Source organism: Natrix helvetica (genome assembly GCF_964273705.1).
Source record: "Natrix helvetica genome assembly, chromosome: 4".
NCBI lineage: Eukaryota > Metazoa > Chordata > Lepidosauria > Squamata > Natricidae > Natrix > Natrix helvetica.
In genome coordinates this window covers 82,275,117-82,300,367 of record NC_138550.1, presented here as the reverse complement: position 1 = coordinate 82,300,367, position 25,251 = coordinate 82,275,117, and the positions used below count along the sequence as shown (strand labels likewise).

Sequence of the window (25,251 nt, the reverse complement as noted above, 5' to 3'; positions counted from 1 at the left end):
ATGTTGCAATTCAATTGAAATCATAATAATAAAAAAGAACTCAGAGTAGCAGTTAAAGAAAACCTCTGTGTTCATCGGAATGCCAGATAACAGAAACAACAGGGTTGAATTCAAGCCCTGTTTGTGAGCTTCCCAGATACATCTCGCAGGCTGCTGTTGAAAACAGAAAGGGCTGGAGTCTGGACCAGCAAGGCAATCGTTTTCTTCAAACTTTTCCTCAGTACTGAAAGAATAACTGTTGTGCTTGTATCTGAACAGAGGAGGAAGAGGAAACCCTGAACAAGTCTGCCATGGAAATACAGAAGTTGCATGAACTGAGCTCCATTGTGGTGGCTGTGCACAGCATATTAAATTTGTGCCTTTGTGTTAGACGAAAGAAAGCGAAGAGCAAAGTTAGTAGAAACCAGGCTAGCAGACCCCCTTTTTTTGCAGCAGAATGAAGAGTTAGAAAGTTTCTCTGTGTATCTGTATACATACTGAAAACCTACATCTTCTGTATACACACACAGATACGTTTCTACCAAAATGTGGTAGAAAAAGTTGGAGCATAACTGATTATTATTGCAGAGCAGTGATACAGTGCTGGAGAGCCAGAAGTTAGTATGGAGATATGATGATCACGCACAAGAAGGGGAGATGGGAAGATTTTTTAGAAGAGCTCGCAGGATAGAAGTGCTCCGGCTCTTACCCCATTACTTTGGGTGGAGTGTACTGATTGTTCGCTGGTCGAGGAACAAGTGCTCATGCGGTCTGTGTCCTTGCTGTGTGAAGAGTGGCGGTGGACCTGGCGCTGGAGGGAGTCACTGTCCCCGGGGAAAGTGAAGGAGCCTGGGCGGCTGACAGGGGATGCTGGGATGGAGCTCCAAAAGGAGCCCTTCTGCAGGGGGCTGCTGGGTGTAAAAGTTTCCTTTCCAAAAGGAGACGGGAAAGTCATTGCAGAAGGAGAGTTTATTGGCGAGATGGCTCCTGGTCTTGTTTTTCCCAATGTCAATGATCCTACGTTGCTCCTTGAACGGTTCTCCTCTGAATTTCCACGGCATTCCCTTTGATCTGAATCTGCTGAGCTGCAAGGACTTCCAGATGTCTTCCGGGGGCTTTCCATTGCTTTCATCTTGGGGATCTTCTCTATTTCTGGACCATTCTGCTGTATATTGGATGGATGCCTGCCTGCCTGGCTAAAGCCAGCCTCTAGAGTGGTGGTGTGGGGAGGCAGCGAGGAATTGTGAATGGACATACCTGACATCTTGTCTGCCTCTGCTTGGGCTGAAGTAGCAGAGGAGACCAGGACTGGGGAGTGGTGTCGGACTGGCTGCGGGATCCGGGAAGGCCTGCTACGGCTGGAGCTGGGGATTCCAGTGCAGGTGCTAGAGCCACTGTTGTTGCTATTGCTGCTGCTTCCAGGACCACTATGGTTCCTCTGGTACTCAATAGGTGATGTCAAGGCTGCAGTAAGAAAAAAACCCACATAACAATGAAAGATGATGTAAGCAGTCTTTCATACAGCAAACTAAATTTGGCTGGTAGACAATAAGCAGTGTTTTTTATTATCAAGGCTTACATCATCTGGGAAAGCCAGAAGGGAAGGTTGCAGGTTGCTCAGGTACCACTCCCTCACCAGCATCAGCCCCCCCACAACCTGCATGCTTGCGCTGGTACTGCACTGGTCACCCACATACCCTCCCCTGCCTGGGGCAGCCACCTCCCTATGCTGCTGCACTGATGCTGATCACCTGCACTTCCTGGTGTGTCCTTCCCTCACCTGGCAACATCCACCCCCTGACTCACTGAACTCATGCTGTGCTGACCACTCCCACAACCTCCCCTGCCTGACAGCAGCCACTCACCTGCCTGCTCGCCTGTTTGCAAGCCCCTTGGCACTTGCAACTTCCTGTTACCTTCCCCACTGAAATTGGTTTCTGGAAGTCAGCAAAAAGTTGCAAAGAGGCCCTTGCTTAATGACCCGTAATCTTCATTTAACAACAGCAGAGCAAGATTGACAGTTTAAAGTAGTGACTCTAATAGCACCTATAATGAAGGAAATTAATGAGGTGCTTGCAAAGATTAAAATAACCTAATGAACAGACAATCAGCCTGCTTCCAGTTCAGCAGTGGGGTTACAGGAGAACTGGTGCTGAAATTAGAGACTCCCCAAAGCAAAATCATATTCATTGCAAAACTGGAAGATAAGACTCAAGACCAAGATAAAGAGATTAAGATCAGATGCAAGTAATTTAAAGAACACAAAAGAGCAAAAATTATGTAAGAGTCAAGGTAATCCTAATAAAAAACATCGTTTTGGTCCAGAATGATTGAAAAAGCTTTGGAAATCATAAAGTAACAAATAACAGCATTAGCTGGGAAAATTAACTCCATGAGGAACCCAATTTAAGCAAAATCAGCTATTTCAAATCAGATCAAAAGTGGTTCTACCAAAGTAAAAATATAATAAAAATTCTGAAAATTGGAAACCAAACAAAAAGAAAATCATTCAGTTTTGGACAGTTCTATGAGAAATTCAATAAATGTATAATAAAAAATACTGGATGAATTTTAAAAAGTCAAATGGAAGAAGTAATAAATATAGCAGAAATGGTTAGAAATTTGTGTGAAAAGGATTAAAAATTGGACAATTCCTGAAAATAAGCAGTTGGCTTTGGCTCAAATGTCTGACTAGTTTATATTTAATTATAACTTGATGAAGTTGATGAAGTATTGCATAAAGGAGAGATTAGTGAATGGTTAATAACTGGGAAAACATATCTGATTCAAAAAGACATGAGAAACGAGAAAACACCAGGAAACTATAGGCTGATGCTGTGCTCAATGCTTAAATTATTCACAGGCATTATAGTGAACAACAACTAAGATTATTTAGGAAAGAATAATATCCTTCCAGAAGAAAATAAAAGAATAAGCAGAGATACAAAATATTAACTTTTGATTGATAAAAAGGTGAATTGCAAAAGCGGGGAAAAAACATATTATATAGATTGATTATAAAAAGTGATTGATTCATTATCACTTAGTTGGATCATCAAATGTTTGGAAACAACAAATGTTAGTAAAAAAAATTGGAATGTTTACCATTTAGAAAATTACGCTGGTTTTCCAAGATTTGGTTGATTTCATGGATCCACATTTGACGTACTCCTGGACTGGAGGAATGCAAAACAAAGGACTCCATGACATCACTTGCTCTGGATGTTAGTGCAAATTTACACGGATCGTTGTCTACATTCTCCTCCAAGCAAAGGCAACTCACCTTTATTTGGACAGAAAACAAGAAGTTTAGAGTGATTTTCACCTTCATGTTATTTTTGATTAAATATATATTATAATAGCACTAATTATACTGATCACTGCAGACCTTTATGTACCTGAATGAAGAAAAGGATGCATGGTTGCAATAGCATAATTAACCAATAATGTCAGTCTATCTGCACATTCAAGTCACTTGCAAGTATTGACAGTTACCTGTCAAATACTGAAATACAGCAACTTTGACAACACAGCAATAAGTTTATAGTTTTAGGAAAAAAGATAAATTCATTCCTCTCTTTTCTTTTTAACAATGCAATAAAATGTATCATAGGAAAAGTTCATATGGTACAAAATTGAAAAATGTATTAGCTCAATCCCTTCCTAATTTAACCAAAGCTTCCTTGCCTGGTTGTTTGTTAACTAAATTTAACAATTCTTTAAGCTATTCGAATTTGCATTTGCTTAAGGGAAATTAACAGGCACAAGAGGAATTTTGTATGTTGACACAAATGAGTTGTAAATGATGACTGGGAGTCATTTTACACATATTAAACTTTGAGGAAAGGAATTATGTCAGTAATCCACAGAACACTACAGTGGAGTAAGTGCTACTCACTTGTAAACTTCAATCACAATTTGTTCTTTTCATAGGTTACCTAACATATAAATACCATTTCAGGAAAATACTCATGTTAGTTAGTATTAGTAACTCAGAACAAAGTTACAAAGTAAGGCAAAATTATACCAGCTATTACGAATAACCACACTCAAGTTACATTCTAATTGCAACAAGCCAGGCAATCTATGGTAAAATAAAGAATCGGTTTTAAAGAGTTGGGTTTTAATTGAGAAAATTCAAATGCTACTTCTCATTAAAAAAGGTTGCAATCTACACAATGATAAGAATTAAATTGTGAAGTGCAAGTAACCAGAACATTGGCCAAACAGATTATTTATTGCTCATCACCTAAATTAAGAGAATCTTTTCAGACTGTCTGCCTCCCCTTAGGAAATAGCAAATATAGACCTAAGTTTGACTTCAGGCATTTCTTCCCCTAAGCCAGTGCTTCTCAATTATTTTCTGTCATGCCCCCCCTAGGAAGAAGAAAACATTTCGCGCCCCCCTCCCTGCGCGACTGTAAATAGTATCATTTGTCTATAAAATTGTTATAAGTACAGCTCTGCATAACATAGCACACCGGTCTTTCCTCGTCTCCCACCGTAGTCACATGCTTTCTTTCCTCTTTCCCTCTTACTTGTCTATCCTTCCTTCCACCCTCCCTTCCTCCTTCCCTTCCTTCCTGCCTCCCTTCCAGTTCCCTCCTTCCTCTTTCCCCCTGCCTGCCTGCCTTCTTTCCCTCCTGCTTATCTATGCTTCCTTCCTTCCTTGCACCTCCCTCCCTTCTGCCTGCCTTCTTTCCTCTTTCCCTATCCTCCTATCCTTCCTTTCTCCCTCCCTCCTTCCCTGCCTCCCTTCCAGTTCCATTCTTCCCTCCTTCCTGCCTGCTTGCCTTCTTTCCTCTTTCCCTCCGGCGTGTCTGCTTTTCTTTCCTTCCTTCCACCTCCCTTCTGCCCTCCTCCCCTTCTTCCCTCCCTCCCTGCCAGCAGCTCCTCCAGCATCCCAGCTGGAAGCAGCAGCACAACAGTCGCCGTTACCAGGGGCGAAGGGGTGGCGGTGGCAAGATCGGGCGACCGCCGCCCCTTTGTCCCTTCCCCAACAGCGGCTGTTGCGCTTCCCGGCTTGAAATGGCAGCGCTGGGGACTGCTCAGAGACTCATCAGAGCCGCGGGTTGGAGCTGTGCAAAAAGTCTGCTTGGGCTGGGGGGGGGGAGAAAGGGAGGGAAGCCTGGGACAGCCCGTCCTCGCCATCGCCACCCCTTCGCCCCTGGTAGCGGCGGCTGTTGTCCTGCTTCTTCCAGCCGGGATATATTCTGCCAGGCCCTTGGCGGCATCCCGGTACGAGGGGCGAAGGAGAGGCGGTGGCGAAGACGGGCGGTCCCATGCTTCCCTCCCTCCCACCCCCGCCCGAGCAGGCTTCTTGCACAGCTCCAGCCCGCGGCTCCAATGAAAATCCACAGTCCGAAGTGCTGCCACTTCCAGGCGGGATATATTATGCCTCGCCCACGCCTTTGCCGCCGTTGCACCCAGATGGAAAGGGAGCCTTCGCGCCCCCCCTTACGGAGCCTCCACTATTTGGGAACCGCTGCCCTAAGCAGACACTAAGTTGGAATGCCTCTTTACTCTGCCTAGAGGGACCCCTCCTCTTCAGCTGGTGATTTTACCATATAATTGCGGCTCTGTCTACAGGAAAGGGTGGATATTACTTGTTATTTATTAATCATATTTATATAGCTTCCTATCTCACAGAAAGTGACTGTGACATACAATAATCCAATAAAATAGTAAAATAAAATAAAACAAAATAATTACTACCTAAAACAACTATATAATAATTATTAAAGGAGCATTAAATGTATAAAATCAGAATTAAATCAGGAAAAGAGAAAAATAGACCGAGCAATGTTAATAAGAATGGAGCCATCTCAGAAGTTCACCCATCCCCTCGGGTTCGAAGGCCTGCTAGCATAACCAGGTCTTAAGATACTTTATAAAGCTCAGGAGTTATGAGACTGAGCTCATCTCTTGGGGGAGAAGATGTCACAATGCAGATGCTTCAGCAAAAAGTCCCATAACCTAGGGCCCTTTGGATAAAATGCTATTCTAAACTGTATTACTGAGAAGAGAATCTAATACTGTTTTATAATTAGAGACTGAGAACTCAAAAGGAAGCCATTCAATAGAAGCAGCATCAAGCATACAAAACTCAAATTTTATTCTAAGGCCAATTTAATCTGAACAGTTAATTTTGCACATTTGAGCTCTTCTTTATAAGTTCAATGAATACAGAGGTGTGGGAGGTCTTTTGGATTTCCCTGTTGCTTTCTTCTGTATATTTTGCTTCACTGTGTCTAACTGGTCTTTGTTTCTACCTTATTTCCCAACTGCAGAGAGAGGTGTTCTATACAAGACAAGCCCACTGTAATACTCCCCTAGCCTTTATTAAGTGTGAGGTCAACAGAGCATCAACTCAGCAATGCAAATCGTGCTTTAACTTTTTTTCTTGGGTATCTATAGAGACGCTCAGTCATCCAGGTCATGATTGTTCCAAAGGTGCTTTTTCAAAAGGTAACTGGATTTTTTAAAAAATTGGGCTATTTGTGCATCATAACTAGTACAAACCATAAGCCTTTTTTTAATCTCCTCTTTTGGGATGTAACTGTCAGAATGATGCAAAGCAACAGGAAAGAAGGCTGAATGGAAAGTATTCAGAGTTAAAAGTAATTTCAACTGATTTATTGTTTTTTGAGCTACAGGTTATTCTAAGCTAAAAAAAAAAGTTAAAGGAGAATCAAAACAGAATTAAAATGCCATTAAAATTATTATGTGCACAGTTAAAAAAAACACAAACATGCAAATACAAACCTTGATACTGTTCTTAAATAAAAATCCTGGTGTTGAAAAACCTTTCTTTTTATCCAGAGGCTCACTGAATATCACAATCTGCTCAAAGAGGAAGACACGTCTTTCCTTGCAACGTGGCAAGAGCCCTGTATCTTGGTCTGTAACCATGAATGTATCTTGCAGCAACAGCTTACCCTGTGCAACGATTTTACCCTTAAAACAGGGATCAAAATAAATTTCATTAACACTTATAATCATTAACTGAAAAAGATAGCTGTTAGCTGAAACTTGAAACTTACTTTCAAGTAAAATAGTAGTTACAGTTATAGTTCAAGCACACCTTCATGCTTGTACAATCTTTCTCAATTTACTAATTTATTATTAGCAGTATATTTATTAATATTAATACATTAATTTATTCCCAAAGAATTCCAATTTTGAGTTAAAATGAGAAGAATTACCTCTGAAGAAAAATGCAAAAAAGAAAAGAATTTCACTGAAACAGAAATGCTCTTTCTATATAATATCGCACAATTTTTCATGGAATTCTAGATTTGTCAGTAAATCTCTTCAGCTTTCTGTAATATGTATGTTCAGAAAGTAAGTTCTCATCTTATCCCATTCACTGAATTCCACACGTGTACGGATAATCTTCACTAGAGCTTTATCTACCACGCATGTGATCTAAGCCTAGAAACATTGTTTTTACATACTCTGGTCAAACAACTCCTAAAACTACTATGATAGATGTATCATAGAAGAAATGAGAACAGGTCCCTGAGAGAATGGAATGAGGGAAAAGTGGAGAAATAATACATTCTATGTCTGGGCCCATGATCTTCAGAAATAAGATCATGATTTCTAGGACCATTTCTAGCCTAAGGCTCTGATTTTCAGCCAACATCACATTCTTGACTCTCGATGTAACTGGACGAGGAATTTTAATTGGATTTTATAAGAAAATCTGAAGTTTGAAACAGCTCAGAGCATCCATGAAAACATCCCATGTGATTGTAAAAAGCATTTGTTAGAAAGAAAGAGCACAACCCCCCAAAAAACTTACATCAAACCCCTGTAAACGACCAACATTCATCATGTCATTGCACCGTTTTGGAACAATGCACATTACTTCTACAGCTCTCTGTTGAATAAATTGAGAGAAATTAGAGCACAAGTTGCACCCTCCTCTATCACATGTATTAGATTCTTTAAAGTTACTTTCCTCACAACTAGGCATCCTCCAGATTCATTACAACCTTCCATTACTCTCCATCAATGTAACTAAAACAAGATCTTGTAGCCCCAATGTTAGGATTTTATGTCATGGATACTATATTTTCCCTCCTATATCTGTATATACTATTTATAATTAAGTGCCAGAATTATGGTCAGTTTTATGAGCCTAGGGACCTTGTAATCATTGTTAATGGAAGGAGTGAAAGTACAGCATCTAATTGAAAGTGACATTCCATCACAATATAAATTCTTGAAGCCCCTTAGAGATAGGTTAACAATTTATAACCTTTGCTGCAACTACAGCTAATGACATTTTATCTGATGTAGACTGGCTTGCTGAACATCTTAGGTTTCAATTATTGACAGAAAGATACAACCCAGGTGAAGCTACAGGATCTGGGAAGGGGAGGAGGGGTGGATTTCTGCTCATTTACTAATGAATCAGCCAATACCAAAAAGTACCAAGCAGTTACATGTATGCTGTGTTATATACTTGACAGGATCTAAGCAATGATGGGGAAAAGGACTGAATTCCTCATGTGAAGACTAAAAGGAAGTTATGCACCATTCCATCTCACAGGATGAGGTAAACAATAACTTGGAGTGCCAACAGTTTGTCCTGTCATAGGGTTCCTGAGTTTCATCTGAATGAGTTTTAATCTCTCTCTTGCCCTCTCTCTCTACCACACACAAATACCCATGCCCAGCAGCACATGCATGGCTAATGGTTTAAAAATGCCAAAATAAAATGGTATCTTATGCTAAAATAAAAACATACTGGGGCAGAGAGAGTTTTGAATCAAACTGTTGTTGCCATCTATTGGCTTTGGTGCATTAAAATGAATTTTAGAAGTGTCACCTGGCTAACCATCACTTTCCAGAATAGAAATTATATAACCTATAAACATCTTTCCATGAACAGAGGAGTAGGGAAGAAAAGCAATGATTTTGTCATAATACTGAATAAGTGTACTAGATTGTTATTGCTATAAAACTTACCAAGATGGTGTTAGGAATGGTTTTAAAGCAATATTTTTATTGATCTGGGATCATAAATACATAAATACTTATTTAAAAATAAGTAACATTTTTCAAGTACCTCTAATTCTGTTGTATCAAGATTAGCTTTTTTAGAGTATTTGAGGAAATCCTGTAAAGAAAAATCATGGAATTAGATTTTCAGTTTAAAACAGCATGGAAAGTCCTGTTTCAGAAATGGCAGATAATAAAATATTTATCCACCATTATTTTATAAGTTTTCTATGAAGCCACAATTACATCAAAAATTAAGCAGTAGATAGAAAATTCAGAAATAAAACTAAAGTAAAATACTGTCTGTTTCTTGACTGTTGATTGCAGACATATCCATGCAATAGTTAGTCTTCCATCTGCTATACTGAACCACCGTTTTCTTAGAAAATACATTTTTAAAATAGAAAAATGCATTTTCCAGTAAACATTTATTTGGTCTTCAATATTTATCTTTTTACCAAATTAAGACCTTTGCCTTCTGATCTCAAATCGCTGGTTTAGCTAAAAGTGGTCAGAATTCTTCCAATAAATTTCTCAAATATTTTCTTTCTATATTCTGATTTTATTAACATTATTATTTACTCAACATTGATAAAAGTTATGATTTGACATCTTGCCATCTTTCAGCTGAACTCTCTGAGTTTAGGTAGAGAGTTAATAGTTCCCTATTATTGAGATAGCAACCCCTTTGACAGATGCCAGCATTTCTTTCCTGCTGGCATGATGCATTTCCTGATCCACTTTCCTTCCTCGCTTTTTAATCTCACAAAATATAGGAAACCAACAGTCCCACTTAAGTATATTTGAAGTGTGTGACCTCTGCTGTGTGAACATTTTGCTTTTGCCAGATTTGTTCTCTAAAATGGAAGGAGTATGGGAAGAGTCTGGGGAGCATAATCTCTTGAGCTCAATGAAGTTTGGAATTAATATTGGCCATGAAGCAGAGAACTGGTTTTAGTATCACCTTGTCATTATTGACTACACACAAGACTGAATCCCTAATTTCCCATCTCTTTCAACTGAACAGAAGGTTTATCAAAAAGACCATCTTCCAGTAACTATGTCAATAGAAAACCTCTGAGTGGTTCAAAGGAACTAGTTGTTAGAGCCCAAAGAAACAAAACTAGTCACATAAGAAAAAAGTGAATGGCCAGGGATGAGAGGATGCTTCTTCCTCTGACAAAATGATCCAGAAAAGAGTATGCATATAGAGAGTTGGATTTCCAAATGTGACATAATAATTTAAATGAAAATTAGAGCAATTACTTACTTTTAGTAACAACTGATACTTCATAATTCTTTGCACTGGTTTTATCAGCAAATCTGTGAGCTGAAGTCTATGACCCAAACGTTGCTTCAGGTCCTAATAATAATATTGTAAAGTTCAGAATACTTTCTATAGGTTAAGAAGACATGTTAGGTATATTGCCCTTTACATTTCCCCACAGTTTCTCCTATGGTTAATTCTCAATTCTAATTAAAATACGAATTGAGATATTTTGGGTTTTATTTATGTGAAAGTGTATTAATAAACAGAACATTCTGTATATATTCAATGGGGGAGAAGGATATTTTTTTTTTTTGAGTGAGGGAGAAAAACCCTACTGGTTCATCCTTGCAGTTGATCTTATCATCCTTGCCTGAACAAATGAAAAGGGGAAAAACCTAGTTGAATTCAGTGGAGTTTCCTGTGTTGTACAGTTTCGGGATGCTAAACCTGAGAGTGCCTGGGGGGTATATTTGGGTGAAAAAACAATCAATTTACTTCACTTTGCAATATGAGCCAGTTCCATCCTGTCAGATCTGACAAAAACAGGTTGAAAGATTTTCCCCAACAGGCCTCTGAATTATATCCAATTTATCGTTAATCACTCACATTCCCAGAAATATTATGTGATCATTCACATTTGGGAGCACAGCTGCCCTACTTGTGTATATCAAGTTTTCAGAATCAGCCTTGCAGAAATAACTTTATACATTAGACATGGCTGAATAAAAACATCCTTATTAGATACTACAGCTATGTATTAAAATCCCTTTTGTTCTTTCCCCCCTCATCTGAATCTCCTTATTCTGGTATGTATCAGCAATTGGGGAATCTACAACTATATCACTGATTCACTTTAATCAGTTATTGTGATTTAGTTTTACAATGAAGTCACGGGTTACATGTAATTCATCTCTGAACTGGAATTTGCTATACAAAGATATTAAATGTCAGAGTTAATAGACAGGAAACATATTCATTCATTTGATAAAAACAAACCAATTTCAGCCCTAATCCCAAGGATGTTAATATATAAAAAATGGAAAAGATTAAGAAAATTTGGAGAAGATTGTAGCTGTTTCCCTTCTATCACAAGACACAGATGCAGTACATCTCTCCCCCCACCCCAACTCTTGGCACTTACCTCAAAAAATGTATCAATGTATTCTGAGACAATATGCTCAGACTTTGGTTTATTTTGGCAATAAACTATATACATGTGCAATCTTCTCTCCTGGAATGAAAGGAAAGAACAATAAATGTGTAGTGCAGAAAAAATATAAAGAAAACTGACATAGGCTAAAATTGAGATTACTATAATCTGAAAAGTCTGGTTCTATTCTGGTTTATCACAGCTTTGTGTGTGTGTGTGTGTGTGTGTGTGTATACACACACTCACACACACTGTAAATCTTAAATAGCAATTATCTGTACAACTGTAGCACTATCTTTTCCAAACAGAAGCAGGAAAACCATATTTGATGTGTATGCTATGTTTTATCAATATAGTGATCTCAGTAGAAAATGAAGTATGAACATAACTGTCATTACTTTTAATAAATTGCAGAACTGATTAGATATATACATGCATATGGTCAAAACACTCATTTCCAAACTTTTTGCTCTACAGGAAACTTTTCCAGACACATTTTGCTGGTCACCAGCTCATATAGGTATTGCCTTATATTTTATAGGAGGAGTATCAAAATGGCAGCCTGTGGGCCGGATGCGTCACATGTAGGCCACACCCACCCCAGCTCCGTGAATGGGGAAAATGCTGTGAAACGTCACATGGCGGCAATGTGATGTAGTGCATTTGATACCCGTGTTTTATAGCATGTTTTCAGTGAGAGCCAAAAAGTTATAGACAGTTTTCCCATTTTCTGTAAGTGGGAAAACATGAAGGACACTAAATAGCCTCTCAACTTCTATAGTCATTACTTTTATCTTATTGGCAATAGCCTCTGCCAATTAAGTTAGGTATTTATAATAAACTGACCAACATGTACGGTATGTACACAAATTTCTAGGCATTCAGATATATGTAGCTCACAATATGAGAAAGTTTTGACTACGAGGGGAAAAATCAGGACCAAAGACAGTAACTGGGTCACTAGACAAAATGGTTTTGTTTGCTCACTGAACTTCCCAAAAATCTAATTCAAACTGAGTAAGAGCTCATCAGTTGTAAGCTGTTTGCCTCTTATGTTGAATTTGGCTGGAAATTAAGCTGCCTTGAGAAATTGCTGCCTGGATTTCAAGGCTTTAGCCTTAATAGTGGCCAGATGTTGTATCAGGCCAGTAGTTATCATAGTTCCCAAATGGTGATTCCCATTTCTTTATCCCTCCCACCTGTGTAGGGAAAGCAAGCCTCTTACTGAATTCCTTTCTGAGGGTGGTCTATGAGAACATGTGTTTTCCATTTGCCAACCTTTTCCATGACTCCCCTTCCGCTTTGGACAGGGCTTTTCCAATCTTAACAGAGGTCTGCAGACAGTTGCTTATTCTGCTTTTACTTCAGCTAGAAAGGGAAACTTTCAACTTTCACTATCAACTCAACATTTTACCATTCATCAACAAGAAAGGATGAAAGGCAGTCTACCATTCCATCAATTCCTTGATAGACTGATTTTTTTTTAAAGTAGAAACACCTTAAAAGAGTAGTGTCGATAGAAACATCCAGAGGTTCACTGAATTTCTCTGACAGGCTATCATTTGTTGAGCTTTATGTGGGAAGGTACTTCTGAAAGAAACAGTCAAGCCAGGAACTCAGGACAAAATGGCCATGAGGGGCAGCAACTAATGGCCAAAGGGAAGGGCTATATGCCTCCTATAGCAAATACTGACCTTATGGAGAGGAAGCATTTGCCTATAACAAAATGAACTGCAGCAGATGAACTGTGCAGAAATATAAGTACTGTTAGAAGCTACATAACATACTTTTGATGTGGAGTAAGAAAGGACTAAGTAGAGGTTACTTTCCCAGAAAAAATAAAGTCATGTTACAGGTGATATCAGGCTTTTCTGTTCTGCAGAAACATCTCCGTGCTGGGGCAACCAGGATGAGCAGATGAACTTATGCTATACAATTTAGATAAATTAACGTGCACTCTAGAATGCTGAAAGTTCCCTAGTGACTTGTCAAGGAATGCTGGAGAGGTTTACATGGAAGAGAGCCAATAATGGACTTTTATTGTTCTTTCTGGTTGTTCCCTGTTTCTACTTTCATAGAAGCCAAAGAAGATTTGCCATTAAAAAACTGAAGAGGAAAAGCTTCAAATGCTTTCCAGCTTTTCTTTCCCGTAGAGTAGTGGCAATCATGGAACTTTCAGATGTTCTAATCAGGTGGTAATCTTGCTACCTTTCAGTTCTTTCTCAATGTGAGGAAATCTAGCAGATGCCTATCAGCTAAAGAATGCTATCTTCTGATAACTAAATGACTGTAACAAACACAAGCTAATTTCTACATAATGCAAACTGACTTCTTTAAATTGCACCACTTAGGACTTAAGCGAACAAGGTCTGACAGCAAAAAGACATATTTTTTAAAAATGTCTCCAGAAAAGATGAAATTGTTTTAGATACTAATAGTTAGTCCTTCACTCACGATTACAATTTGGATGGAAATTTCAGTCATTGAGCAAAGCAGTCATTAAGTGATCTCACAGGCCATTAAGTGGACATTAAGGTATCTTGGGGGGTGGGGAGGGCACAACCTGGCGAGGGCTAAATGTGTTTCTCTCCACTCTCTCCATTCAAGAACTGAAAATCTTCTGCCCAAATTTAAGCAGGATTTTCAGCCCCCGAGTAGAGAGACACAGTGTACAGCCCTTCCCCATCCCTTAGAGACTCCTACTCCTTACCATGCTGACTCTCCACTCAGGAGCTGAGAAGCCTGCTTAGATTTCAGCTTTCTCTCATCTCTGGAGCCTAGACAAAAGAGCTACTTATTCACAGATTTCAGCTCTGTGCCTGCTTGGAATGCTGAAATCCAAGAATTACAAAGCTAAAATCCTTTGGCAGGCAGCCTTTTCAGGGAGCTCCCAGAGATGAGGAGTCTTCTTGGCAGCTGACAGTTTTATCCATCCCTGTCTTCTTTAACCCTTAGGAATATCTTCCCCCAACTTCTCTGCAATAAGCTGAATTACTAGGTAGTTGGGTCTCAAATCAGCTGTTGGTGAGCATGAAGAGAAACACTGAGGAAAAAAATATTCCCTTGGTCCCTCCAGGCAGAAAGTATTTATATCCTTTTCAAAACCTGCCTGTAGATTAATTACTGGGGCTCAGGGGCAAGACTTTAGTAATGGCCTCTTCCTTAAGGAAATAAACTTAGGCCCTTTACAGGTTTAATCATATAGATTAATTACAATGTAAACGTATGGCTTTTTGCAAGATATACTAGTTAGATTTCCCCCCACAATTGAGATTGGATACTGGTTCTATACTCAATATTTAATTTTTATTAAATATTAATATTTATTATGTATTTTATCATACTCTGCTAGATGTCCAGAAAGGAAGCCTGAAAGTTCATTTTCAGTATAAAGAATAACTAGTAACATTTAAAAAAATGTTTCATAGGTTTTGGATTACTACAATTCAAAAATGCCTATCAATTTTAATTTTTGTAATCCTAATTTTTGATTGCCCATATTATTTTCTGCTAAGATTCAACATGAAAAGCTATGACAGTTCTTAAAAGATCACTTATGAACCAAGAGGATTGTGAATCCCTAGCTTTTTCAAGTTTTTCATGCCCTGCCAATTTCACTTAGAAGTCAAGAAAAAATAAATAAATGAAGCAAAAGAACATTATACTATTAAGCAGAACGGAGATTTTTATTTTAAATATGAATAAAGTGGGTAATATGTGGGTGACTGGTTAAAAAGATAACCTATAAATGATCAAAATAGCCTTAATATCCAGAATAACAGAGTTGGAAGAACCTTGGAGGTCTTCTAGTCCAACTCTCTACTCAGGCATTTCAGACATAGTTGTTCAAGTTTTTCTTAAAAACTTCCAGTGTTGGAGCACCCACAACTTCTGGAGGTAAGTTGTTCCACTGATTAATTGTTCTAATTGTTAGGAAATTTTTCCTTAGTTCTCGGTTGCTTCTCTGTTGTTTCCATCCATTGCTTCTTGCCTTCCTTCAGGTACTTTGGAAAATAGGTTGACTTCCTCTTCTTTGTGCCAGCTCCTTAGATATTGGAACATTGCTATCATGCCCAGCCCTTCTTTTCATTAAACTAGTCATATCCAATTCCAGCAATATGTTTATATGTTTTAGCCTCCAGTCCCCTAGTCATATTTGTTGCTCCTCTCCTTAGTTTATAATATTTTATAAATTGTCATTCTTATGTTAACCACGTTTTACTCAGTATATTCCCTTCCTCCATTCAAGTGTTGTTCAAAATACTGAATCCTGATATTTAAAATGTTTGTATTCCACTTTTGGATCTCATGTACTGTATATTTTCACATATACACAAATGTACATACTTGTGTGCCAAACTGTTTTTTGTTTCCTCTGCATTTTAAAATGTTTTTGCTTAGTTTAAAAAAGGTTCTATACATAAAAATACAAATGTGGTGTTCAGACTTACATGTTTAACAAAAAGTGATCCTAATTTTTCTGGATCCTCAAGGCACTTCTCTAATTCTCCTAAAAAGAAACTGCAAAAGACATAAAAACAAATTTTTTTATTTGTTTATTTGAAAAGGGCAAGCTGTAATAGTTTCAAAATAGATTCATTACATTTGCTCCATTGAAGAATATCAACTACTACAATAAAGACATGTGGAGAATATATCTAGATACTCTGCATGGAGTTGATTAAACAGCAATTTTTCCTATATAAGATGCTCGTGAGAAACTGGGTTATATCAAACAAGCATCAAGTAACAAATGTTTCTTCCCTTTCATGTAGAACTAGTAGTACTAAACTGGGGACACATCAAGAATTCACTTTTACCTACCTCTAAACCTTAATAAAAACAAACTGAACCATTATCTTTAATCAGCATGCGAAGGGGAAAAATTACCTTCAATAAATAATGTCTCAAGGGCTTGTACTAAAGCTAACAACTGGATCTAATCCAAGGCCTATCTATTGAGGAGTCATCATCACTCATTCACAGACATATTAAAAGGAAAGGGAGAGACAGGTGGCCATTTTGAGATCTAATAATAATGGTAATAAAGTTCTTTCACATACAGATTCTTCAGACAGCCAAATCCCTTGTGAAATGCCTTTTGAGTGTGATTAGTTCATCAGAAAATTATTTTTATCTGTAGACTTTCCAATATCTCTTATATATTCAGCCCAGGGGCCAAATGCTATCTGAGTCTGAAAACAGAGACGTCATCTATGGCAGACTTCTTCAGTTATAAAATGGAGGGACTTAAATTTTCAGCTAAATCTGTAAGAGTTTAATAAAAGTTTATCCCCATAGTTAAAAGAAATGTTATTGTATATCCAAACGATTTTCACCAATCAACTTCAGTAGGTTATAAGGAACAATAGGTAGCTATTTAAGCATCATCCTGATTATATTATAACTCCCAAAATTTCCCAGCCACCTTACGATTTCTGAGGATTCTGGGACTTGGAAGTCTACACAGTTAGGGGGTTATAATCAGCTTGAGTTATCTACATCTCCATGTTAATCGTGATCTGCAAAGAGTAGTCTGCTCTTGGGCTCAGGAAAAGTCATGCCAAGTGCAGAGTCTTTATTCTGAATAACAATTTACTGAAAATAAACAACTGTGCTCTTTTTGATAATGAATGTCTAACTGGCAATGTCAGTTTTATTTGTTTTATTATTTTCCAGAATATGTTAAGTCACACACCAAAATAAAGTGTCAGTTCTGTGGACTACAGAATAAAGAATGGTAGATGCCATTTACTTGTTATCACTTCCAAATTATATCCTAGCAATTTTTGGATTTTTTGGGGAAAAGTGAAGGAGTACCAATACTTTTGGCTGCATCTGATTGTTACTTCTGTGGAACTGTACAAATTTGAACATGTAATTACTGTGACATAATGGCTATCTGCAGGTAAATTTGGACTCAGTTTTGATGAAACAACAACATATCAAATAAAGAAGACACTTCTTCATCCTTATCATCTTTTTTCCATGATATCTTGTAATGTTTGAGTTAATTTACTCATCTCTTCAGTGACTCTTGCAAGGTTAAAAACAGTATGAAATTTACTCAAAAATAAAAATCATACATACTCTCTGTGCCAGTCATATATTTGATGAATGTTGCCAAACACAATTTTGTCTTTTCCTTTCATGTCATCAGGAACACCATCTTCTTTCATAAGTGCCATATAACCCTAAAATAAATTAGCAATAAAGGCCCTGTTATTTATCTGCAGGTATGCTTAAATTTAGTCTGATGCACTATCCCATTCTCTGCTTGGAAATGTGTGTTTAAACTTTACCAAAAATGTTTCCCATTTCTTAATTAAAAAATGATGCATGGCGATCTTATGCAAGTTATTTGTTGTAGAATTCTGTCAAGCTGGATATGAAAGTTCCCCTTATCCAAGCCTTTTATCAAGCTGGTGACAGTTCAACCTACAATTCGCAAATTTCCCCACTAATATGAATAAAAGCAATAATTCAAATATGCACAAAGTAAACCACCGAAAATGGGCCAGGTCTGCCCATAGCACATATTTATGATACACTCATTCATTTAGACAGTAAAATGATTTGCCCAAATAATTGAAAACAAATTAAAATCCTTCTTCATAGTGGCAAAATATATGATTCTAAGGCTTGAACTTTCCCATGTAATATTATCAGTTTGGGTGCTTTACCTATAGTGTAACAACTGAACAGATTCATCAGCAAAAAAGATCAAAATAAAATATCTACCTAAAACATAAAAGCAGCATAAATACATACATCTATTCTGGATTGCCAGGGAAAGCTTACGTTATATGTTCAATAAATGAAAATTAGAGGCAAACTTATTTCAGTTCTTAGTTTGAATCTATTTCTTGACCCCAGATAGTCCTTGAATTACAAGAGTTCATTTAGTGACCGCTTGAAGTTACAACATGAAGTTACAAAAAAGTGCCTTATGGCTGTTTTTCACACTGACAACCATTGCAGCATCCCCATGGTCATGTGATCAAAATTCAGATGCTTGACAACTGCCTATTTATGACAGTTGCAGGGGATCATGTGTTCACCTTTTGCAACCTTCTGACAAAGCTAATGGGGAAGCTAGATTCACTTAAAACCGTGTTACTAATTTAACAAGTACAGTGATTCACTTAACAACTGTGGTAAGAATGGTTGTAAAATGGGGCAAAATTCTAAGTGTCTCACTTAGCAACAGAAATTTTTGGCTCAATTGTGGTCGTAAGTCAAGGACTATCTGTATATACTTTTATCTGTTGCTCTACCTTCACATGTAATTGCTTGGCATATTAGTAGCCTGACAATTTGGGCCAGCTAATAATTCTAAACGTCTCTATAATTCTCCTACATGAGTACATAGGAAATCTACTAGATATTTTTCTCTGAACCAAATTATATCTGCTCAGAATCAATAATTTTATGATTATAGCTCTATGCTTTTCAGTGTTCAGAAACTTGTGGTTCTCTGAACATACTCTGATACATTATTATGTGGATAACTTTTCATCCTGAGGTGTATACTTTGGTCAAAAATTATAGCCTAATATCACCAAGGCACTGGACAATACTGATCAGATCAAAAATTTAACAGTGAATATCAATAAAATAATAAAATTGGTAAATATATTAATAATTAAATTCTAGAAAACTCTACAGTAAATGTGTGAGAGCTTGTGTACATCTGTAATCAGCCCAGTTTTTTTAACTTCCCAAATGTCAGCTGCCTTTCAACTTTTAAACTTGTTACTTCATTCAAGGTTTCTTGTATTTATTAACACACACAACGATCAAAATATTCTTCAGCTGTCCATTCTAAAACAGTAAGGCTGTCAGTTATTCCATTGCTTATATTCCTGCACAAGGATTCAACAGAGTCCTTAACTACAAATATTATTATACATCAAGCCAGTTCTAAACACTCAACAACTTAGTTTGCCACAGAGTCAATAAACAGCATGCAAATGCTAGTCTTGTGTAGAAATGGAAATTAATTATTGCCAAGTTTTGAAATTTACATGTCTAGATATCTGTAAACAGTTACTGACAGTTAAGTAATAATTTCTTTTGAAATATTATAGTTAGCATGCCAACATCAGAAAATTCAGCAACGGCAAATTTTAACTGATTTTATTTTTAACCAAAAGGACCAGTATATTTGATTAAAAATAAATGAAAATAGTTTTCTGTACAGGTAGTCCTCGACCACAATTGAGCCCAAAAGTTCTATTGTTAAATAAGACATTTATTAAGTACGTTTTGCCCCATTTTACAACTTTTCTTGCCACAGTTATTAAGTGAATCACTGCAGTTGATAAGTTATTAACATGGTTAATTGAATGTGGCTTCACTATTGACTTTGCTTGTCAGAAAGTCGCAAAAGGTGATCACATGACCCTGGGACACAGCAAAAGTAATAAATATGAACCAGTTGCCAAGCATCTGAATTTTGATCACATGATCATGGGGATGCGGCAAAGGTTGTACCTATGAAAACGGTCATAAGTCACATTTTTTAGTGCCGTTGTAACTTTGATCCATCACTAAATGAACTATTGTAAGTCAAACACTATCTGTATTGTTGATAATACCTTCTAAAGATGATTAGATTGAGAGGAATGGTAAATTCATGCTTCTGATTTGATTGATAAAAATTAAAACCAATCTGCTTAGATAAGGTTGAAACATACCTCTACTACATAGCCAAGATCTCTCACATAATCTCGTTCTGTCTCCACTAATTCCTGTAGGACATACCTGTAAAATTATGAATAATAAACGACAGAGAAATGAATTTAATAATCCCAATTATCAGTTTATGTATGGTCAAATGCAAATAATAGCAGAATACTCTGACTCTATTTACTGTTTCATAATTTAAGCTATTAATTGATAAATTAAGAATTATTGATAAATAGAGAAGTTAAGATATATTTTTAAGACTGTAAGAGTGAACTGTCTGGTTGTTACAATAAGAAATTAACGAAATGATATCCTTCCATAGATCTGTCTGTCTTCCATCTTGATGACATTGCTGGCTATTCTCTCATGCTTTGGGCTAGATTCATATTTGATATCATTGGGCCTTAATCTATGGTCATTCTATCTCCTCTAGATTTCTTGGGAAAGAAACTGGTTTTCCCATAAGAAGATACTTGGGTGTAGTTGTTGCAATGAAGACTATGAAGATTTCACTACAAGATCAGGAGCTTTTAGTTAAAAAAGAAAAGAAATTGAATAAGCAGCAAGATATTCCTTTCTAAGGGAGTTCTGTTTTAGTTTTTCAATTGGTGTTGCTATTTCCATTATTTATTAGAGAGGGCTATAAAGCACTCTAAAGCGGTATGTAAGTCTAAGTGCCTATTGCTATTTAATGTGCAATGTTAATTATTATATTTGAAAGAGCAATTTTAATGGTGAAATTTCTGTTTTTATATATGCAGTCTTGATTCATCACATATAGACTTGAACAAATATCTTAAAAATCAATCAACCTCTTTGCTATCTTTTTGAAAGCATTAAAAAGTCTGATCATGTATAATAAAAGAAACTAAAAACATGGCAAAGTCTTCAAAAATGATCATGTTTAATTTTGTCTTAAAGAAGAAAGAAAACAAACTTAAAGACTTTATATAAAAAAGACAAAGGAAAAGTGTTCTTCTTAAGCAAATGACAGACTTTAAAGAAATTTATAGACTAGTCTTACTGGCGCCTCTTTAAAGAACTGGACTTCCGTTCTTCCATCTCGTCAATGGGTGATGAGGAAGAGAGAAGTGAATTGTCTGAAGGGTTGAATGATGGGCTGCTACTGTCACCCTGGTCTACCATCAATGAACTTGGGCGATCTTCTAGAGCCTAAGACCAAGTTGAAACACAATTAGATAAATTAAAAAAAATTATCCAAACCTTTCCCTCTGAATTTATTTTTCCCAGGGCTATTTGGATAGCTGTAGTTGAGAAAAAAATTAATGTTGGATAGCACAATTTTATTTAGATCAAGTAAGAATCTCATAGTCTCTTAATTAATATCATTAGACAAAAAACCACATAAGCAAGTCTGAGCTATCTACAAGATGCCAGTAAACAACAACAACAACAACAGAAGAACACTCACCATTTTGCTTTTTACAAGCTCTTCTATGGCACTGACAAGCTCTGCTGCACTTGGGGTTTCTGAGCTGGTAGGACGTACCAATAAACGAGAAGATGTCTACAGAATGGAATTAAGATTGAGATGGGGAGATAAAGGGAGAAAACCATCTTATTCAAGAAATTTTTTTAATATATTTGAAATGAATAATTCATTTCACTTCAAAGAAGCACAGTTTGTTTTAAGCAAATCCTTTATACTCTCTGTATGTTTCACCTATTTGTACTACTTGATTACCATTTGGCAATGGTAACATAATTGGCCTGTGAGGAATCGTTTAATCTTTCTGTATTATTATTAAAGCTAATTATATTTGTTTCCTCATCCCCCAAGTTCCATATTAACATTGAAGCACCAAAGAAGAGAACCAAACCTAAAGAATCTGTGGGTCAGAGTGAAACTTTTTAAAAATGTAACATTCTAAAGGGGAGTAGAACTCACATAGATAAGATTCCTTAACATCATAAACATGAAACTGAAGTCTGGAAGAGCTCTAACTTCAAAAATTACAGGATTCTAATTTCTGGCTGCAAATAATGAGAAATGGTATGGCCAGAGGAAGCTTTTGGGAAGAGATTTGAGGGATTAGTAAATAAGCAAGTCTAATTACAGACTGCATGTATCCCTATGTAACACAGCACAAATGTCCTATCGGCCAAATATTTTATGCTTTCCCCCCACTGCTATACAGAAAGATTAAAATTAATCAAGAATTTCAGAATATGGAATGCTGTGCATTTTTATCTTTGGAAGACTGGCTGTCCCATAATGTAAATACTAAATAAATTTTAATGTACATTAAACAGCTTAAGCTAGATGGGGACAAAGGAAATGGAAGATTTACAAGAATACATAGAAACTGTGCCAAATCCAACAGAACAAAAAAGCAACATTATGCTAAATAAAGGGGGCTTTTAAGAGAAAAAAAGAATAATAAAAGAAAAATACTGCATAGCAAGTGTTCTAGCAATTGTTATAAAAAGTGATTTATAAAGCACTATAAACAGTTTGACTATAGACAATGCAAATGCCTTCCAATGACTAAAAGTCTTCATTTGTTGAGACACAAATTAACATAGATTGACAGATCTGTGTATGTTAGACTGCATTTACCTGGTGTAATATATACAATAATATATTGATTTACAAACTAGTCTATCGATTAGAAATTTTGGTTTGCTTGACAAAAACAGAGTAAAACTGAGCTTTGATTGTTCTTGGGTGTACAGACTGATCAGTATATCCTCATAGTTAATATAGAAGACAATAATGTATGTCAAAATGGAAGGGAAACAAATGTTTAAAATGGTTGTAAAAATGATGAAAACAAGATAAAAAATGCTGTAAGAATCTTGTAAAATGGCAATGGCCCAGATTTAGACATATTCAGTAATATTAAAATCTGAATGTAGTTTGCTTATGGAATAGTTGTCTGACTTGATTAGCATCTCCGCCTGAAGACTGAAATAATTGTTTCCTTATGTAAAGAGAGAATAGTAAAAATGAATGCAAAATCTATAGGGATTTTAGTTTGTTAAATGTGCTAGGGAAGGTTATTTAGCAGAATTTTGATTGAAAGAATACCAGAAGCAATAGTAAGCAACTATTGTCTGGTTTTATGCTGGCAAGTATATGCAGATTTATGCTGGCAAGTATATGCAAATGTAATATGCTGATTACATTTTTGCTCTTCAGCAAGTATCTGAGAAATGTGCAGTTGTGAAAAGGAAACTATTGTACATTTCACTACCTCAGAATTACAGGGTTCTATCTGACATTTTTGTTGAAAATGAGTTAAGTGTGAGACAAAGATGATTAGGGGACTGGAGACTAAAACATATGAAGAACGGTTGCAGGAACTGGGTATGTTTAGCTTAAGAGAAAGAAGGATTAGGGGAGACATGATAGCATTGTTCCAATATCTCAGGGGTTGCCACAAAGAAGAGGGAGTCAAACTATTCTCCAAGGAACCTGAGGGTAGAACAAGAAGCAATGGGTGGAAACTAATCAAGGAGAGAAGCAACTTAGAACTGAGGAGAAATTTCCTGACAGTTAGAACAATTAATCAGTGGAACAGCTTGCCTCCAGAAGTTGTGAATGCCCCAACACTGGAAGTCTTTAAGAAGATGTTGGATAGCTATTTGACTGAAACGGTATAGAGTTTCCTGCCTAGGCAGGGGGTTGGACTAGAAGACCTCAAGGTCCCTTCCAACTCTACTATTGTATTGTAAGGTTCTATATACCATGACATAATTTTTTAACAACTTATTTAGTAAAATTTCTAAATAAATTCATCACAAATAGAAAAATTACAAGGTTCTATCTACACTATCACATGCAAACTCAGAACTACTGGGTTCTATTTGTAGCAGCCAATTGTTGTGCTTGGCTGCTCCCATGTGACGGAGTAAGAATGGAGCCTGCAGCGCATAGTGTTGCCTCAGTTTCTGGACACATGAATCAGAGGTGGTATTCAGCAGGTTCTGACCAGTTCTGGAGAACCACTAGTGGAAATTTTGAGTAGTTTGGAGAACCGATAAATGTCACATCTTACTGGCCATGCCCCCATCTATTCTCTGCCTCCCGAGTCCAAGCTGATCGGGAGGGAATGGGGATTTTGCAGTAATCTTCCCCTGGAGTGGGGAGGGAAAGGAGATTTTATAGTATCTTTCCCCTGCCATGCCCAACAAGCCATGTCATTCCACGCCCAACAAGCCACGCCCACAGAACTGGTAGTAAAAAAATTTGAATCCCACTATTGACGTGAATACAGAAATAATGTCTTTTTTCCACAATATGGAAACAAGTTCAGACCTATATGAACCGAATGAGGATCCAAATATGTTCCAGAAACTGAAGATGACCAATTTGATACTTTTATCGGAATGTTTAATTGAAAATGAGTGAGTATTCAGTGCTTTAAGTCTGTACCATTCACTAACGCTATTGCAATGCAGGCCCGGAACTCTGCATTTTTATCCTAGTAATAATTGTGACTATGAGTCACATTCGAATATACATGTTTCATGCACTGCAGTTAGAACTGTTGTATCTATGCTAAAGTATCACAGCTAAAATTCACCCAGACCCAACAGTAAGGTTCAAGACAACCTTCGCTGCAGAAAATTGGAACACAGTCACCATCAGTGCCTTTGAAAAGAAGACAAGGAGTGTTTGTGGGAAACCTGCTTCGCCAACATCGCCTGCCACATCTGTTACATTGCCTGTGCCTAAGACAGAGTTTCAGGTAGACACGCTATCCAAAGCAAAACAACATGACATAGAAAGTATGTCAAATGGATGCCTAAAGTCGAAAATGACTATTAGTGCACCATTTTGAAGAAACCATCATGCAAAACTGGGGTTAAATAGTAATTCTCGGTATTAAGACATGCATTTACATTCTTACATTTAATGCTGAACCTTCAAATAGTAATTTACAAGCATTTTATTATCACAAAAACAAATTTGAGTTAATATCAAGTTGAATTCAATGCTTTTTTCAAAAAAATATATTAAACTTTGTAATTCTTATTTTTATGGTGTAACTTAGTGTGACAAGGTTCTATTTGATATTTGGAGCCTCTAGTATGACCCTAAGATGAGTCACCATCGGCCTCATTTTTTTTTCTTGCATGCACTATTTATTGTGCATACCAATTTTTCTTTTTATTTCTACGT

The 25,251-nt window shown here is 36.9% G+C and overlaps 1 protein-coding gene across 4 annotated transcripts in view; it reads right to left on the bottom strand.

The window, feature by feature from the left end:
* TRIO (trio Rho guanine nucleotide exchange factor) overlaps positions 1 to 25,251 on the bottom strand; it is a 292,427-nt gene that overhangs the window by 18,246 nt on the left and 248,930 nt on the right. For 3 of the 4 annotated variants that reach the window (XM_081950507.1, XM_081950508.1, XM_081950509.1), the window contains 12 exons: positions 21,535 to 21,630; positions 21,127 to 21,275; positions 20,111 to 20,177; positions 17,502 to 17,605; positions 15,863 to 15,932; positions 11,403 to 11,492; positions 10,262 to 10,354; positions 9,059 to 9,109; positions 7,787 to 7,864; positions 6,745 to 6,936; positions 3,085 to 3,262; positions 689 to 1,443 (listed from right to left, as the gene is read on the bottom strand). In XM_081950507.1, the coding sequence (XP_081806633.1) occupies positions 689 to 1,443; positions 3,085 to 3,262; positions 6,745 to 6,936; positions 7,787 to 7,864; positions 9,059 to 9,109; positions 10,262 to 10,354; positions 11,403 to 11,492; positions 15,863 to 15,932; positions 17,502 to 17,605; positions 20,111 to 20,177; positions 21,127 to 21,275; positions 21,535 to 21,630 (1,923 nt within the window). The remainder of the gene's footprint in view (positions 1 to 688; positions 1,444 to 3,084; positions 3,263 to 6,744; positions 6,937 to 7,786; positions 7,865 to 9,058; positions 9,110 to 10,261; positions 10,355 to 11,402; positions 11,493 to 15,862; positions 15,933 to 17,501; positions 17,606 to 20,110; positions 20,178 to 21,126; positions 21,276 to 21,534; positions 21,631 to 25,251) is intronic. The other variant, XM_081950510.1, reaches the window with a different exon arrangement.